This window comes from Echinops telfairi, unplaced genomic scaffold, assembly GCF_000313985.2.
Source record: "Echinops telfairi isolate 266 unplaced genomic scaffold, ASM31398v2 ScPeMD7_7475;HRSCAF=8513, whole genome shotgun sequence".
NCBI lineage: Eukaryota > Metazoa > Chordata > Mammalia > Afrosoricida > Tenrecidae > Echinops > Echinops telfairi.
Genome location: NW_022111379.1, coordinates 11,904,829 through 11,923,219, shown reverse-complemented (window position 1 = coordinate 11,923,219; position 18,391 = coordinate 11,904,829). Strand labels below are relative to the sequence as shown.

The following is an 18,391-nucleotide window of genomic DNA, read 5'->3' as shown; positions in this document are numbered from 1 at the left end:
TTTTTTGTTCTTTGATGCCTGATAACTGATCCCTTCGGCACCTCGTGATCACACAGGCTGGTGTGCTTCTTCCACGTGGGCTTTGTTGCTTCTGAGCTAGATGGGTGCTTGTTTACCTTCAAGCCTTTAAGACCTCAGACGCTATATCTTTTGACAGCCAGGCACCATCAGCTTTCTTCACCACATTTGCTTATTCACCCGCTTTGTCTTCAGCGGTTGCGTTGGGAAGGTGAGCATCATAGAATGCCAATTTAATAGAAGAAAGTATTCTTGCATTGAGGGAGTATTTGAGCCAGGGCTCATTTTATACCCACCAGGATGGTCCTCCAGGGAATCCTGTTCACAATTACTCACAGGTGAATCCTATTAGTACCTGCATCCCTTACTGCCTGCACGTATAAGTCGGAATCGACTAGATGGCAGAGAGCTTTGAGTATGTATGTACATACAGAAGGAGCCCTGCTGGAGCTGTGAGCTAAGTGTTGGGTACAAGGTTGATGGTTCAAACCCACCAGTTGCTCTATGGGAGAAAGAGGAGGCTGTCTCTTTCCATAACGATGTGTAGTTTCAGACATTTTAAGGAGCAGTCTTTATCCTGTAATGTTGCTATGAGTCAGAATCAAATCGACAGCAATGGGCTTTGTTTGGGGTTTATTTGTACATAAACATATGAAAACAATACCAACCCTCTCCCTTACTCTTGACTCTTACGTGGCCCTATATGTAAGGTAGGTAGTGGATGTTAGAACTTGCTTAATTAATGCAAACCCAATGTGAAGCTCTCTTTAAAGGGATGGGGATCACTCAGTGAAGATGTGAGCACAAGAGAAAACTCAAGGTGGAATAAAATATATGTATAAGCATTATAAATAATAGCAACATATATGAACAGTATTATATACACTGCTATTAATAATATAATGTATAATTATAATATCCTATGATAATATAATAACAGCAATATATAATAATAGCAACACATATAAATAGAATACTAATACATAAATAATATCTAGACACTTGGTTAGAGAAGTGGAAAAAATACTGCAGTGAAGTATTAAGCAGTGAAAACATCAGGTAGGGAGCAGCTCAGATACCTGTGGGGGATTTTCAAAGTTACATTTGAGCTCAGAGGAACCTAGGCACAGACATGCAGGCAGGACTGGCAAAAGATAGGATCGTAGACCTGGGCACTGCAGGCTAGGCTGTGGTCCACATTCCTGCCCACGTTCTTTCACTGTCAACACAAGGGCACTGGGCTACTGCATGGCTCTTGACTTCTTCAGCTGATCCTTTGGGCTCCTCTTGTCTTTAAGATTTGGCAGTTGGGCAGAAGTGGCTCTGCCAGAGACCGTGATGTGTTGCCAAAGAGAAGGTGAGTAATTAGATGGATGAACTGAAAACACACACACACACACACACACACACACACACACACACACACACACCCTTCTTCCGTTCAAAACCACAATACTGCCAGGTCAACGGCTCCGTGATGACTGAGTGCAATACTACACACACATACACACACACACACACACACTCTCTCTCTCTCTATATATATATATCTCTCTCCTCGCTGGTCTTCCTGCTCCCGTTCTTGCCTACACTTGGAATTTCTCTGTCCTCAACATCTGGCTTTCACTTCTCTGCCTTTCTTCCTTGCTCACCACATTCCAGTATTCCACCGGCTGTTTCTGGAATGACATTCTTCCCAGCTGGAACACTTCCCCTGGAGTTTTGTCTTAGCTTCACTGTCACCACCCCATCTGCAGAAGGTCCTGATCACGCCAATCTGCTAATGCTCCCTGCATGACTTTATGTTATCACAGATCATTATCAACAGTGATCTCATTTGCTTATTGCTGTTTTTATTCATTTTTTAACCTTTGTTAGACTATAAGATGACGTGTTCCTAAGATGACCTGTCTTGTTTGTCAATGGATCCTCAATACCTGGACAAGAGTGTGGCCCACAGCAAGTGCTCAATAAATAGTAAGGAGTAAAGATTTGCAGAGAAATGTTCAGAAGGAGTGAGAACTGATCTCTGCAAGGCAGGCCGAAGGAAGGAGGGTCTCGGACGTCTCCTTCGTGCCGCAGAGATGAACAGGAGATGTGGGCAGCACTTCTTCATACGTTCAGAACAAGCCCAGGACATGGTCCTGGCATATGTCAGTGGTATACACGAGCATTTTCTGGCTCTGCCACAAACCAGCTACTTCCTGAGTTCTTGTTTTGTTTGCAGTCTGGTGCGGGGTGCTTGAAGGGAGAGGGGCTAGGACAATGAGGATTGTTCCTTAGGGAACTCTGTTCCATTGAAGACATAAACCATATACAGAGGACAAGAGAACTAATGAACTAGAAGTTGGGTAAGAATCAAAACAGGTATAAGTAGTAGGTGCCAACTCAGATTTCTTCCTTTCGACTGAAGTGGACAGAGTTGGGCAGCATTCCGAGAGAGAAGTCAATGAGTTTCAAGGTTCTGTGCCTTAAAACCTGGTCAGATGAGTAGAATTATGAGCAAAAATGTAGGGAGGAAGAACAGTCAACTGTGAATAAAAGCCAGTATGTTCAAGATCTGACAAACTTATATATAAATAAGTATATATAAATATAAAGGCCTGGTCCAAATTTGCAAATTTCAACATGAACATTTTATGTTTTGTTTTTTTTTACAATGCCCTCACTATATTCACCTCTGGCTTGAGTTAGCGCTATTACTTATGTAAAATACATACATAGAGCAACACACTTGCCATTTCAACCTTGTTTCTATGTACAGTTCCATGACGTCAGTGATGTCCCTCATGAACAAACATCACCATCTGCTTCCACGTCTTGCATCATCCTTAAATAGTGCCCCTTTAAGTACTATCTTCCCAATCCCTCCCTACTCACTTTTGGCAATCATGAATAAATGTCATTTTGAGGACTAAGGTGCAATTGACCCAAGTTATGGTATTTTCCATCACCTCACACGCATGTGAGAGCCGGACATTGAATGAAGGGGTGGAAGAAGCAGCGATGCATTTGAACGATGTGCTGTCTGTCTAGGAACATTCCTAGTACTATGGACTGCCAAATGAGCAAATAAACTACCTTGGAAGAAGTCCAGTCAGATTGCTCCTGAGAGGCGAGGATGGCAAGCCTTCATCTCGTGTACTTTGGACACGTTACCAGGACAGACCAGTCCCTGGAGAAGGACATGATGTTTGGGCAAGTGGCGGGCACTGAAAAAGGCAAAGGCCCTCAAGGAGATGGACGGACACAGTGGCTGCAACAATGCGCTCAGATATCAGAAGGACAGGAGGAGGACGCGGGGCCGGGCGCTGTTTCCTTCTGTGGTTTGTGGGTCGCAGTGAGGGGGACCAACATCAATAGAACCTAACATCAACAACAATAAGCTTTGGCCTCTATGCCATCTCCGGTTCTAGGGATTCCATGTAAATGAGATCATACAGTGTTGTGCGTGTGTGGGGGTGTCTGGTTTATTTCATTCAGTAGATTGTTTTTAAGGTTCATCCTTGTCTTGGTATGCCTCATAATTTCATTTCTTTATAACTGACTGATTTCTCCTACCTTTTAATTCAAATTTTCTCATTAAGAAAAACATACATACTCCTATGAGCCATCTCCGATTTTTTTGGAATAAGGGAGAGGATAATTAAAAAAATATATGAAACAGCATTTTCAGCAAGAGATCAGTGCAACATGTCAGTCAACTATTGGCTTCTGATCTCTCCAACCCTATGAGGGAGGAATGATCCAATTCACTCTTATAGGTGAGGAAATCAGTGTCGAGAAGCCAAGGAACCTGTTCAGTCACACGAGTAGGAAAGCTGGAGCTGAGAGACATCTTTGTCATCTCAACCCCATCTGCAAGTAGATCCTGGTCAGATTCTGCTGCCCTAGGCCCGGCGAGTGTGCTCCTGTATTGATGGTGGTCCTCCACCATACCCTCACCCCTCTCCAGGTGGTAAGTCCATGAAGGCTGCTTCTAAACCTCGGCTCGGTGGGCTGGAGGGCTGCCCGCATTCTTTTCCCAGTCCCATTCCTAGCACACAGTGGCCGCCACTCAATCTGTGCTGTGCCATCGTCCTGCCACGTCAGTCTCTGGGCAGTCTCTCGGCTTGGATGGCCTTTCAGTTGAGAGGCCAGGGCATCCAGAGGGCCTGGCATTTCACTCTTCAGATCCTCCAGATCTGAACGGATGGACAGTCCCTCCTCCTATTGGTCCCGAGGCTGCTACTCTCCCATAGGCAGAATGTGCAGGACCGCTGACGGTTACTGGGAAGAAAACTGCCGTGGAAGCCTTGGGGCCTGGCGCATAGTAAATACTCAGTAAATACGACTTGCCTTAGTTCCCTGGGCCTGATCCTATAAACTCACTTCATTCTCTGTCTCCTATTCCCAGCAAGCTTTTTGTCCAAGGACAGTGGCTAATGACATAAAATATTCTCCTTCTTTGTGACTGCCTTGATGCAGACAGAGCAGTGGAGGGCTCTGTGGAGCGCCCTGACGCTGAGGCGACGTCATGAAAAGAATTCCTCCTGGTTTTCTTGCTGGGCTGCTTGCTCTTGGGACTGCTGTGTGGAAGCCCACACAGCCAGACTACCTGGCAAGGTCTCCAGCTGACAGCTGGTATCAATCACAGACTCAGAAGGTCACAGATGCAAAAGGTCCTAACCCTATCTGCACGCCTTTCCACCGAGGCCCTCGACACTGTGGCATAAGGGGAAACTGTCCTCACTGGCTCTTCACAGAGCTCTTGACCTACAGACTAGGAGAGCTGAGCAAATGGTTGTTGTGTGCCTTTAACGTTGGTATCGTCTGTGTCACGGTGGCAGGGACTGGAATGAGGGGTAGAACAAGCGAAGGAGGAGAGTTTGAAGTACAGTTAGAAGCAGGGGGCTTCGGGGAGAAGCATGAGGTTAGATTATTCTGCGTGTGCCAAGAAGCAAACAGGAGTTGGGAGCATTAGGGAGACACATCTTGGGGAGACTTTCTACTCGTCAAAACTTCCCAGAGATAGAAGCATCTCCCTCAGGAAGTCAAGAGCTCCCTGCCACTGGGGACTGGATGAGATGACTGAGCATGGCCAGCACAGTAGGTCTGGGGTCCGAGGAAGGGTGAGTAACCCGAGGTCGCGGTTTGGAGCACAGCACTCGGATTCTAGCAAACACACAGGAAGGGTGAGAGAATCCTTTAGCATATCTTTTCCCTCTTGCCCAGAGGACTGTCAATGGCCCCTTCCACTGTCTTCCTCCTTGCCCATCGGTTCTGTATAATGGTGCCTGATGAAAAAATAAACAAAACTGAACTCACGGCCATTGAGTCACCTGACTCGCAGCAGCCCTATGGACGAGGAGAATGGCCGCCGTGGGTTTCCCAGGCTGTCAATCTTTTCTGGAGCAAAAAGTCTCGTCTTGCTCCCTTGGGGTGGCTGGTGGGATTGTGGTCAGCAGCCCCGCTCATTACCCACGACACCACCTGGGCTCCTTGGATGCCTTTGAGGCTGACCTGATTCTCAGTGTGTCATTTGTCTGTTCAAAAGCTCTGAAAAACATGACTGGCACCACCATATCCCAGCAAATCATTCTCTAGAGTTGACAACATTTTTTTTCTCTCATCGATGATCTCAGTAACCCTCTTAGCAAACTAGGAGGCACTAAGACCACCATCACACCGGTTTCAAAATTCAGCTAAGGCACTCCACTGATGCTTCTTCTTTTTCTTCCCCAGGTCTTTACTAGTGCTAGCTGTGCCCTCTCCTCAACTCTGCTCCACCCTTCCCATCGTTCGAACCCCTGGCTAACTTTCAGCAGCTCTCGAAAGCAGCTGATCTCTATAACTAAGCGTGGTCTCTGCCGCCTCTGAATGACATCCGTGGCGAATATAGTCATAGCAGCCAGAAATGAGCACCCGTTTCCTATGGGTCAGGCAGCATGCTGCGTGTTTCCATTATGGCCTTCTTTTATCACCCTCTGCCTTGGACCAGGGATAGTTGTCTATGCATCTTCTTCCCGGGAGGAGTTCACAGAGAGTCCTTAAGGACACAGTCGAGGTCTGAGTCATCTCTCCTTTCTCCCAAGCCCAGCACAGGGGTTGGCACGGAGCAAGTGCAACATAAATATTTGTTCAATGAATGAATGAACAGTTCAGGCAGGCAGACTTAAAGTTTACCTTTGCTTGAACACAAATGGGTTTCAAGCACCCTGAAACACTTGAGAAGCACTCATTTATAGCCACATAATTAATGGACTAAATTATACACCATTCTTATCTTTCTATGACACAGGTTGCCAGGGATCTTGGCTAGACCCCATTTTGTTATTGTAGTTTATGGGCAGGGAGATTGAAAAAAACAAACACATGAAACAACAAACTTCGTTTCTGTCTAAACATACTTGAGGATTCAAAACTAGTCTTCGCTAGCCAATCAGAAGGAGCAAGGCTTCACAAGGCCCTCTCCCCCTTCCAGGCAGTAGCAAACTATTTTCTGGAGGCTCCCTGCCTCCCTGGCTCTCTTGCCATAATGCCTGGCACAGATCTGAGGCAGTCAAGAACCGTGGATCGAAAAGCCCAACACGGATCACCACTGGTTGCCCCTAACGTTCGGCACCAGGCCGTCCTGTGAAGCAGTCAGTATCTGCAGGGACCTCACAGAGCCCCAGCTCATGACCGCAGTGGAGGCTGGGTTCTGAAACGCTTTTCCTTCTTCTAAACATCTTGTAGGACAAACAGTTTGGGCCACAGAAAGAAGGTACGTCTGAAAGTCAATGAAAGAGATGGTTGAATTTTGTTTACATGATGAAGGATTACAGGTTGTACAAAGACCCCAAGTTCAAAATCTAGGGGGAAATCCTAACATTCAATCAATCCTTTCCCCACGGGATCACAATGTCAATGTTCACCTCAGGAAGTCCCAGCTCATTGTTCAAAACCAAGACGGGTATATTAAAAAAGAAACGAACAGAAATCGTCAGTGCGTCAGTGCACGCTCTTTCTCTTCCTTGATGAAGCAGAGATTAACAGCACACATTCTGACACCAGAAGTAAAAAGGAGGAGATTACGGGCACAATGGAGGGACAGCGGAGACCCCCCCCAGGAATCATCGCCACACAGGCAGGACTGCCATCAATTAGTCCATGCAATTTTCCCCGGGGGTTGGCCTGCCCAGGAGGCAGTTTTTGAAGGTGGCTCTGGCTCCTCTTTGTCTTTCTCCCCGCAGGTCCGAAGCGGGCTTGGAGGGCAAGCCTTCCTCACTTCTGGTTCTGGCTGTTCCCCCACCCTGGTGACCACTCTAATCTGTAGCAGCGAACTCACCACTTTCCTTTCTGGACACGGCTGTGACCGAGTGCTGGAACTCTATTTAAGGTCTAGAACAGAGGGCTTCAATAGGTGACTGTATCTTATGATTTAGAAATACAATTTCCACGGAGAAAAGGGGATTGTATGGAATGGTTTATAAATACTGTAGTCAACAAGTGGGAAGGGCAGGGAGATTCTCTTTGTGTTCCCATTTCATGTAGTACACTGGGTGGGAACAACCGGGGCGGCTAAGGGCCGTTTCCTCACCTCCATCAGAAAAGCAGGAAGGATTCCCTAGGGAGGCCATGGCAGGAAACTCCAGGCACCCTTTTCAGGGAAGAATGTGTCTTTTGAGCAAGTCCTACTAATAGAGCTTTGTCGAGCAGCAAAGATTGGGGTAGGGCATTATGTTGAAGAAAAAATCACAACAAAATAACAGATTAATAATTGTTTAAAAAATGCACTAGAAGTAGATCACTGGTTTATTTAAAATGTACTTTATGTACCTCACCCCAAACCCCCAGCCCACTGCCACCCAGTGGAGTCTCGCTCACAGTGAGCCCCCAGGACAGAGCAGAACTGCTCCTTAAGGCTTCTGAGACTGTATATCTCTATGGAAACAGATAGCCCCCTCGCTCTCCCATGGAGTGACTGGTGAACCTGAAGGGCTGAACTTGTGGTTAAGCAGCCCCACACCTAGCCCACAGTGCCACCAGGGCTGCCTGCTGTATGTACACAGTAACACTTATATTCCACACTCATGCATTTATTTCCATAATCCACATATGGATTAGCCATGTATGCAAATCCGTATTTCCATGTATTTATATTCCATAATCATGCGTGTATTTCCTTTACGTTTGCTGGACTTTGGTCTACTTTGATCATCCCTAGGGGTGTGGAGGGCCAAATTCCTATTTCCCCTATGGAAAACTGCTTCTTATACTCCCTGCTACTCAACATTTTAATGTCAGAATCCTAGGAACCATCTCTTTCACCCGCCGTCAAGCACCATCAAGTCCGTGCTGCCTCTCCTGCGTTTGTTCTACCTCCTCTTACACGTATTTGTGCGTCGCTATTTCCAGTGCCACAAGAGGCTCTCAACATTTGTCCCTTGGATCATACAGGAGTCTCTTTATTCTTTTTTGAGTCTCTTTATTCTTACTTCTGCCCCTGTGCTCATGCTACCCAGCCATCTTTACACTTTCCAGAAGTGACGGACCATTCTCTGACAGAAATCTGACTGCTACTTCCTCAGTGTCTTCCAAGAGCTCTGGTCTAGCACATCAAGGCCTTGCCTCCCTTTGGCCTTCAGAGAGCTAGCATTGACTGCACTCATTTCACACCTCATCTCCCGCTTTCTCTCACAGTCACCCTGATGCACAGCTAACCCACATTGATATCTGCATCTCCGTGGGGACATGCATCCCCAAGAGCTGATCTTCAAACAAGAGCACAGGTACAAGAAAATGAGTACTGCTTTGTGAGGAAGTACACAAGGGGGACAGTGACGTGAGACTGGCCAGTGAAGGATGTCTTAATGAACAGGTCATCAATGAGGAGCCTCTGGAAGTCTGGCTGGGTGACACATTACAACTGTCCCCCAGAGGGTTAGAGAAGGTGGGATATTAAACACCACTTTATTGTTAGTGGGCCACTCTTGCAGATGGCAACCCTTTGTGCTTTTGTCAAGCAGCTCCCTGAACAGAAAATGTCCTCAGGCAGAGAAACCCAGGCAGCCATGGCAGGTAGTCTCCAAGGTGGCACAGAAGGATGTGAGCATAGTACCAGCAACATCTGCTGCACCACACAGAGCCCATGTTATGGCCTTTTCAGCATTTAGGATTTTCTTGCACTTGTCTTTCAGTGAATTTGTTTCATCCTTTTAGACCCAGCCTCTGGCCTCTGGGAGCACCTTCCTTCTTCCTCCGTGCACCTTCTCTTTATGTGCTGCACTATTTGCTTACAAGCCGGACCCCAGCAGACTATGGGGTCCCTGAGGGCAGAATCATGAGCACCTAGCCTGGTGTCTGGAGCAGGGCAGGTGCTCAGGGGATGTCTAGCGAACAAGGGCATGGCTGCGGGCCTTAAGGAGAGGAGACGCCTATTCTCCATTACATGGAATGCAATTGAGAATGTCGTCAAAGAATATCAATGGGTCCACATTTTGAGGACCATGAAAGTTAAATGCATAGGAGGGAGCACCGAGCTAGGAATACTGAGTTCAAGTCAGTTTGGCTCTTGCTGTAACAGGAGGGGCTTGAATGGCCTTGAGATTCTCTCGGGCCTACAAACCTCCAGTCACTGGATCTGTGTACTAGTGAAAACTGAACCCACAGACTGCCCCACAACCACATAAGGAGATGCTTCTGAGCTGGTGCTGTCCTCTGGAGTCAACAACAGTGCACGGGTGACGCAGACTTGTGCTACTGGTGGGTTTGTCATGTGCATGCAAAAGAGCGGGTGCTGGGACTTCCGGCAATTACACAGGAGCTAGCTGGGCAGCACACTGGCTGGTGTCACAGCCACGGAGGGAGCCCTGTCATCGCTGCTGGGATCTGTGGAGTCTGACACTGATCCTTCTTGGGTCGCTGGCCCATAAGGAGCTCCCTTCCTGAGCTTCCATCTAACCCCTGGGCCGTGGGCTCCGCATGCCATTTCCAGATGGGGAAGAGATGAACTTGGGACACTGGATATTGGACAAATTTGCCTTCCCCAATATCTCCAACAGTTGTCATTTTCCTAAAAATGAGACTGGCATTGGGGTAAAATTAGAGTAGGTGGCTTTGCATAATGGTCTTAAACAATGTTGAGAGTATTTGCCTCCGAAAACCATTTTTTCTCGCCTGAAATATTGTGACTGTAGTCACTGGCATCTTATGTGCACTGAATAAGGATGGATAACACACATTTTTAAGCATTTATGTTTTAGAAGTTTCCAATAATTCATTTTCTCCATGGAAAATCCCTAAAATAATTTTAGTTTAGTTGTAAGAAAATATTTTACTGAACATCTTCAATGTGTCTGGAGGCTCTATCATAACCCTACCACAAACACCAAGGCAGTATTGTAATGATTCTTTACTTTGTGGGAGGAGAGGGAATAAGAACACCTGAGGGGTCTTTAAGAAGCCCTGGTGGCATAGTGGTTATGCCTTGGGCTGCAATGCAGAAGGTCGGCAGTTTGAAACCGCTAGATGCTCCGAGGGAGAAAGACAGGACTTTCTACGCCGGCAAACAGTTCCAGCCTGAGAAGCCCATAGGGCAGTTCTACACTGTCCTTATAGCCTGACTAGGCATTGGCATCGAATCGATGGCAGTGAGTTTGGTTTGGCTTGGTTTTGTGGTGCAGTAGGCTATGCACTGGGCTGCTAACCACAAGGTCAGCAGTTTAAACCCTCCAGCTGTCCTTTGGGAGAAGGATGAAGCTGCTGCTCTCATAAAGATTTACAGTCTTTGAAATTCAAAGGATCATCTCTACATTGTCTTATCGGGTGGATGAGAGTCAGAATCAACTCAATGGCTATATATCTATATATATACATACACTATATATATGTGAACTTTTTTAACTTTAAGGGGCTCTTTCCTAGCCCTTTAAGGGGTCTTCCTTGCCTCTTTTAGAAGCCCTGGTGGTATAGTGGTTACTTGTTGGCCTGCGATCCACATGGCCAGCAGTTCAAAACCACCAGCAGCCCCACAGGTGAAAGACCGGGCTTTCTACTGACTTGAACAGCTAAGAGTTCCAGAAAGCCCCAGGGTGTCGCTATGAGCCAGCATTGACTCAATGGCAGCAGGAGTAGTTGTTCCCCTGCCCCTTTGGGAGATGCTGTTGTTTTGCTCTAACAGGCGGTCCAGAGAGCAGAGTGGAGAGCTCTAAAGGGCCAACCACACCCAGAAGTCTCTGCTACTCTAGGTGTAACTATGGCCATGGACGCCAGTGATGTGTGACTTTAGGGAGCTATTGTTTTGGATGGCTCCCCTCCTCTTATACAAAGAGGCGCCTTGAAAGAAGGGTAAAGGGTGGGGAGAAGCCTAGGGGAAAGTGTAACTGAACACCTGGAAACACTGGTTGTAGGCATGGCATGGCCCTGAGGCATCCTGTTGAGAGTCTGCCTTGATCCAGTCTGAGCTTTGCGGCTAACTCCTGACTCAAGGAGAATCCCTTGATTCCTCCGGGCCTCAGTGGGATAGGATGTTTCTAAGGGTTGCTTCCCATGATGACAGTCAAGTTTACCACACCAACAAGAAAAACAGCAGTGACCAGGGAAAATGAGAAATGTACAAGTCTCCATATAGACAGCTGAGAAAGACAGGAAAGACCAGGAAAAAAGGGGCCAAAGATGACCATTTGCACCCCTATGAACCGTCCTCAAGATGGACAAAATTCACGACATGGCTTCAAATCTGAGCCTGGATTGAGACTGGGTAAGAAACCTTACCTCCTGGTCACAGCAAAGCAGAGCGTGCACATTCCCTGTAAGAGTCCCGCGGCGTGCTGCAGAAACATGGCCATTTTGGGATTCTCATCCACTGGGCCTTGCACCGACAGGAAGCAACCACACAGCTTGTCAATCAGACCAATGTTCACCACGTAGCTAGATGGGAGGAGAAATGTGTGTTATCAATCTGCAAAGGCGGGCAACATCTTCACCTCTAGTGATAAATCGGCCTTAACTCAGTGATTTTACACTGACCTGGAGCTACTAGACTCCCAAGTATGAAAAGGGTGGGACTGTGAAGACAGACGTTCTGAAAATCAACAGATGTTGACTCATTCTCCTGAGAGATTAGATATGGCCATAGATGTAGGAGGCCTGGTAGGGCTTGATCAAGGGCAATGTAACTGAGAGGAATTATTGGAACCCAAATTAAGGCTGAACATGTAGTGGGACAAGAGGAAAGTAAAATAGAGGAAAGAACTAGGAGGCAAAGGGCATTTATAGAGGTCTAAATACAGGCATGCACACATGTAAATATATTTATATATAACGATAGGGAAATAGATCTATGTATATATATTTATAGGTTTAGTATTAAAGTAGCAGATAGACATTGGGCCTTTACTCAAGTACTCCCTTAACGCAAGAACACTTTGTTCTAATAACCTGGCATTCCATGATGCTCATCTTCCTGACATGATCACTGAACACAAAATGGGTGCATAAGCAAATGTGGTGAAGAAAGCTGATGGTGACCGGCTATCAAAAGATATAGCGTGTCTCAGGTCTTAAAGGCTTGAAGATAAACAAGCTGCCATCTAGCAACAAAGCCCACATGAGAAGCACACCAGCCTGTGTGATCACGTGGTGTCAAGAGGATCAGTTATCAGGTATCAAAGACCCGGAACAAAAAATCATATCATTGTGAATGAGGGGGAGTACGGAGTGGAGACCCAAAGCCCATCTGTAGACAATTGGACGTCCCCTTACAGAAGGGTCACAAGGAAGAGATGAGCCAGTCACGGTGCAGTATAGCACAATGAAACATACAACTTTCCTCTAGTTCTTTAATGCTTCCTCCTACCAAACTATCATGATCCCAATTCTACCTTACAAATCTGGCTAGACCAGAGCATGTACACAGCTACAGGTAAGAGTTGGAAACATGGGAAATCCAGGGCAGATAAACTCCTTAGGACCAATATTGAGAGTAGTGATACCAGGAGGGTTAAGGGGAAGGTGAGGGTTGAAAAGGGGGAACCTATCATAATGATCTACATATAACCCCCTCCCAGGGGGATGGACAACAGAAAAGTGGGTGAAGGGAGACATCGGTCAGTGTAAGACATGAAAAAATAATAATAATTTATAAATTATCAAGGGTTCATGATGGAGGGAGAAGGGAGGGAGGGGGAGAATGAGGAGCCCTCTACAAGGATTCAAGTAGAAAAGGAAATGTTTTGAGAATGAGGATGGCAACAACTGTACAATTGTGCTTGACACAATGGATGTATGTATGGATTGTGGTAAGAGTTGTACGAGCCCCCAATAAAATGATTAAATTAAAAAAAAGAAAGAAAATGATGATGGCAACAAATGTACAAATGTGCTTGACACAACGGATCTATATATGAATTATGATAAGAGCTGAAAGAGCCCCCAATAAAATGCTTTTTAAAAAAAGGAATGAACAGAAAAGAAATAGCGATGGCCTTAAGGTGACCAGATTTTAACATTGGTAAAGCGGGACACCATTGATAAAACTCATATCCTGGCGAAATAGCCACATGGCAGCCGAAAACCATATACCCTAGCTTGTCGTACATTCTTTCCAAAAATCAGGACTTTTTAAAACACTGCGGGATGTGGGAAAAATTGTTAAAAATTGGGACCGTCCCACCCAAAGCGGGACATCTGGTCTCCTTACCCTAACAGCATAATTAGAGCCTGAAATCCAGCTCCAAACCTCGACTTTGCAGTTACGCAAGCTATTTTATTGTCCGTTTTACGTGTGTAAGTCATTTCAATTTAGAGTTCTATCTTGAGCCACAGAAAGGTATGAGGTCCCACTGAATTGGCTCTGACTCGGCGTGACCCTGTGTACAACAGAACCAACTGTCATTTGCTCCTGTGCCATCACCACTATCATTGTTATGTTTGAGCCAACTGTCACATCCGCTGCATCCATTTATCTGGTTGAGAGGCTTTCTCTACTTTAATGTGTATGATATCCTTCCGCAGGGACTGTTCCCTCCTGATAACATGTCCATAGTACGAGAGACAACGGCTTGACATCCTTGCTGCCTAGGAGCATTCTGGCTGCACGTACTTCTTCCAAGCCAGATTTGTTTGTTTTCCTGGCAGTCCGTGCCGCCGTCTTCGATAGTCTCCAGCAGCACCATCACCCAACGGCATCCATTCTTCCTCAGCCTGCCTAGTCACCAGCCAGCTTTTGCATGCGGATGAGGTCATGGGGAATACCATGACTTGAGTCAGGCGCACCTGAATCCTCAAACGCGACATCTTTGTTTTGTAACACCTTAAAGGGGTCTTTTTGCAGCACATTTGCCCCATGCAATACGTTGTTTGATTTCTTGCCTACTGCTTCCATGGCATTGATAATGGATCCAAATAAAATTAAATCCTTTTTTCTACTATAAAAGTAGGAAATTATTTTTTTCTGATTGAGCAAGTAAATAGGCTTATTAGGAAATTTAAACAGTATGGAAAGGCAGAAAAATTGCCAATAATTTTCTAAAGACAATTGCAGTTTAATATGTTTCCTTTTAAGTTTTTCCTTCCTTCTACATAATTTACATTATATTGCATTTCACTAAATTGACTAGGGTATTTTGATGTCATTGGTACATCTTTGTAAGCATCATATTTTGAATATTAAAAAGAAACCAAGTGATAATGAACATTTTGATGAAAGATTCCGGTGAAGAATCCTGATCAAAAGGAGGAATATGCAGATGAGCATTTTGAATTCTAATGAGCTCGAGATTCTTTGGAGCCATGGGGGGTACATGAGCCCTTAGCCTAACTGCCTTGAGCATCATGCTCTTGTAAGAATCCTCTAGATGGGATCAAATTGACAAGAGCACCTTGAATGATTAGACAGGAACCTGAGGGGGCAGTGAGTTTCTTTCAGTGACGGAGGGACAGCTCAGAAAAAAGGAGGGTGTGAACAGCTGCATAACTGAAATCATGTCATCAGCGTCACTAAACTGCATAGATAAAAGCTATTGAATTGGTATAGGTTTTGCTGTATAGTCTCAACAATAACAAACTAAATAAAACGTAGGTAAAATATTATTACTGAGATTTTTAAATACATGTCCCAAATAGAATAGGATAAGAAATCCTTACATACTCGTCTTCTAAATTGGCCCCTATATAACTCCTCTACCACTCCATGTCTAATCATACCCACCAACACCCATCTCATGCAATGTTCAAGCAAATCCAAGACATCACATAATTTCACTCATAAATGTTTCAGTTTTCATCTCTAAAAACAAAGATTTATGAAAACATAACAAATGCCATTAGTACATCTGGGAAAAAACACCCCAATAATCTATTATCATCAAATGTTCAAATGTCTCAAAAAAGTTTTAATGTTTTTGATAGCTCTTAAAAGTTAGGATGCCAATAAGATTTACTGTGACGATTGATATCTCTTAAATTCTCTTTTTAATCTGTAGGTTGTCCGTCCAGCTCTCTTTTTCTTCCTTGCAACTTATTTGTTCATGGAAACCCTATTGTTTATTCTACACATGTCCCAGAAATCTGAATCGTGACTGCATTCCCATGATATTTACACATGTCTTTGCACACTGTTGCTGTTGTTACTGTTGTGGGGTGTTGTCGAGCTGCTTCTGACTCGGAGTGTCCCGTGTACAGCAGAACAGGAGCTGCCTGGCCCTGCGCCACCCTCACAATCACGGCCAGCTTTGGGCCCACTCCTGCAGCCACTGTGCCTGCACTTCCCAGCGAGGGTCTCTCTTTTTTTTTTTTAGTGACCTCTGCTTTACCGAACATGATGTCCTTTTGCGGGACTGGTTCCTCCTGATAAGCTGTCCAAATAAGAGAGACAAAGTCTCCCTTATCCCTGCCTTTAAGGAGCATTCTGGCTGTGCTTTTCCCAAGACAGAGCTGCTCCTCCTCCGGCAGTCTGTGGGCTAGTCAACATTGTTTACCAACACTAGAAGACAAAGGCATCCGTTTCTGTAAAATGATCTAGATTCCAGAGGGCCGACTCAGTCAAAATAGCATTTTTAAGTGAGCTACACAATATCCTACCAGTGTATTATGGTTGAAACTTGGTTGATTTTAACATTTACCATTATAAACTACGACATGATAAACATCTCATATATAAGTTAGAGTCGGAATTTCTGACCACTTTCCAGAAGTAGAACTACTGAGTCACAGGAAAGGTATACTTTCAGGGTTCTTCACATATGTAGTCACGTTAAGCTTCAAAAACGGGATATGAGGAAAGCCCCTGTACCACCTTAGGACTGGTATTTCTATCCCCATTGGTGGATGGAGGAACTGGGGCTCAGGGAGGGGGAACACTTGCCCAAGAAGGAGATTTGAAATGTCCTGAGGTGTTCTGATTCCTGCTAAGTCTTTCCCATTAAATATACCGTTTCTCTGAAGCATTCTTTTGAACCTTAGTGATACCTGCATTTTAAAATTGTGATATGTGTGTGTTTAAGAATTATCTATATGAGACCAAATTGATGATTGTATGCATATATGTAGATATGTATTCACTTGCTACTCTAACCTTTTTTACATGTCCAACTCAGTGACATTAATTAGTTAAGAGCTGAATTATCTAATCCAGGCTGAGAAATTATTTCTAAGTAATTTGAAAACAAATCAAACACAGTCTTAAACCCACTCAGTCTCAAGGTAAAAAAGGCTTAAATAGATTTCCTGTACTGGCCTTGGAAAGGCCAGACCTGAGAAAAGACCCCCAAATGAGTGAAGAGGTAAAAATCATAGAAAAATTAAACTCAAAGGGCAGTGGATGAGCAGGTGGTCCCTATGAGTGTCATTCTTTGGCTACCAGGATGTTAGAGGTGGCCCTCTCTAACATCCACTAATGGGTCTGACTTGCTATGTTTTTACAGAATTCCTGGGTCTTGAGTCATGCCACGGGCAATCTTTAGACAACTGTCTCAGAAGCTGTTGAAACCAAATGGCTCTAATGGGTCAGCGGAGGGACATTCGTTTCATCAACTTTGTAGTTTTGAGGGAGGACTATAGGGTCTTCTAATAGATATTGGGATCAAGGGCAGTGTGTCCTTTGCAATACGACTATTAAGTTTAAATTACAATGTTGAGGCTGTTAGCACAGCCTGGATGAAACGTTTTACTGTACAGAACCAGTCAGTCTTCTTGGAAAGGCCCCCTGGGAAAATGGACCTTTTCATTTGTTTTACCATATGAGATTTGTAATGAACCCCTGTGAAGTTTACTGCCTTTGGAATTTATAATTTGGAAAGGATGCACAGGGAGAAATAGATATACATACATCTAAAGAGTTAATGTCTACTTTTGTCCAACTACCTCTCCCTTTCCCCACATCTTACATACTGCTGTTCAAAAAGGCTCTATCCTTGGTCTAGGTTTAGTAAACTCATGTCATTCCACAATTTCGACTTTCCTCAATAAAGTAATAACTCCCAATTCTTTATCTCCAGGCCTAGGTTTTTTCTGAATTTGTCTCCTAAATTTCTTCCTTGTTTCTTGATATCACCCCTGAAGAGTCAGTCTCAAGGCTTAGGGACATTGATTCCAGGAGTATTTAGACCGGAAGGCCGTCTCTACCTGCTACTGGGGAGCAGCCCGGGCATCTTCAAAGCATCTAGGATAGAACTACGGCTGTCATCTCATCTGGAGCAAAGAGTGAAGAAAATCAAAGATTCAAGGAAACCATTGTTCCAAAGGACGAACAGACCACAGCCTCCACTAGCCCCAAATCAGGAGAACTAGATGATAGCTGGCTACCACTACTATCGCTCTCACCGGGATCACTCTCTGACCAGCATCACTCTGTCCTGGGAAGAGTGAGAGAAAAATGCAGAAGAAAATTCAAAATCTTAAAACAGACCAGATTTACTTGTCTGAGGGAGATTGGTAAAACCCATATTAGTACGACCATTAGATAACCATCAACCTTGGAACTGAACTCTCTCCTGAAGGTCACTTTCCTGCCAAATATCAGACAGGCCTATAATGTGAACAGTTACATCATGAGGAACCTGTTTCTTAGAACAATAAACCACAGGTGGCCCAAGGGGGAGTATATGCCCCAAAATAAAGCTTAAAAGGGAGGCAGTGTGAAAAATACTGCAACACTGAGGGTTTTGCAACTAACACCACTGAACAAAATGTGTATTATTATTGAATGGGAAGCTCATTTGTTTTGTAAACTTTCTTCAAAACCACAAGGAAATGCTAAAACAAAACCCAAAAACTCAAGCACCGTCTGCTACGATAAAGTTGCTAATAGGTGTCTATTGAGGGCAGTTGCGGTGACCAAAGGATAGGTCCCCAGACCTGATTTTAAATATTCCCTTTTAAGCAGTTTGGGTTCTTCTGGCCCATCGAATAT

At 44.9% G+C, this 18,391-nt stretch overlaps 1 protein-coding gene across 1 annotated transcript in view; it reads right to left on the bottom strand.

Moving 5' to 3' along the window:
* The window catches only part of SCAPER (S-phase cyclin A associated protein in the ER), a 346,349-nt gene that overhangs the window by 57,653 nt on the left and 270,305 nt on the right, over positions 1–18,391 (bottom strand). Inside the window, exon 22 of the mRNA XM_030889085.2 lies at positions 11,755–11,910. Within this exon, the coding sequence (XP_030744945.1) occupies positions 11,755–11,910 (156 nt within the window). The remainder of the gene's footprint in view (positions 1–11,754; positions 11,911–18,391) is intronic.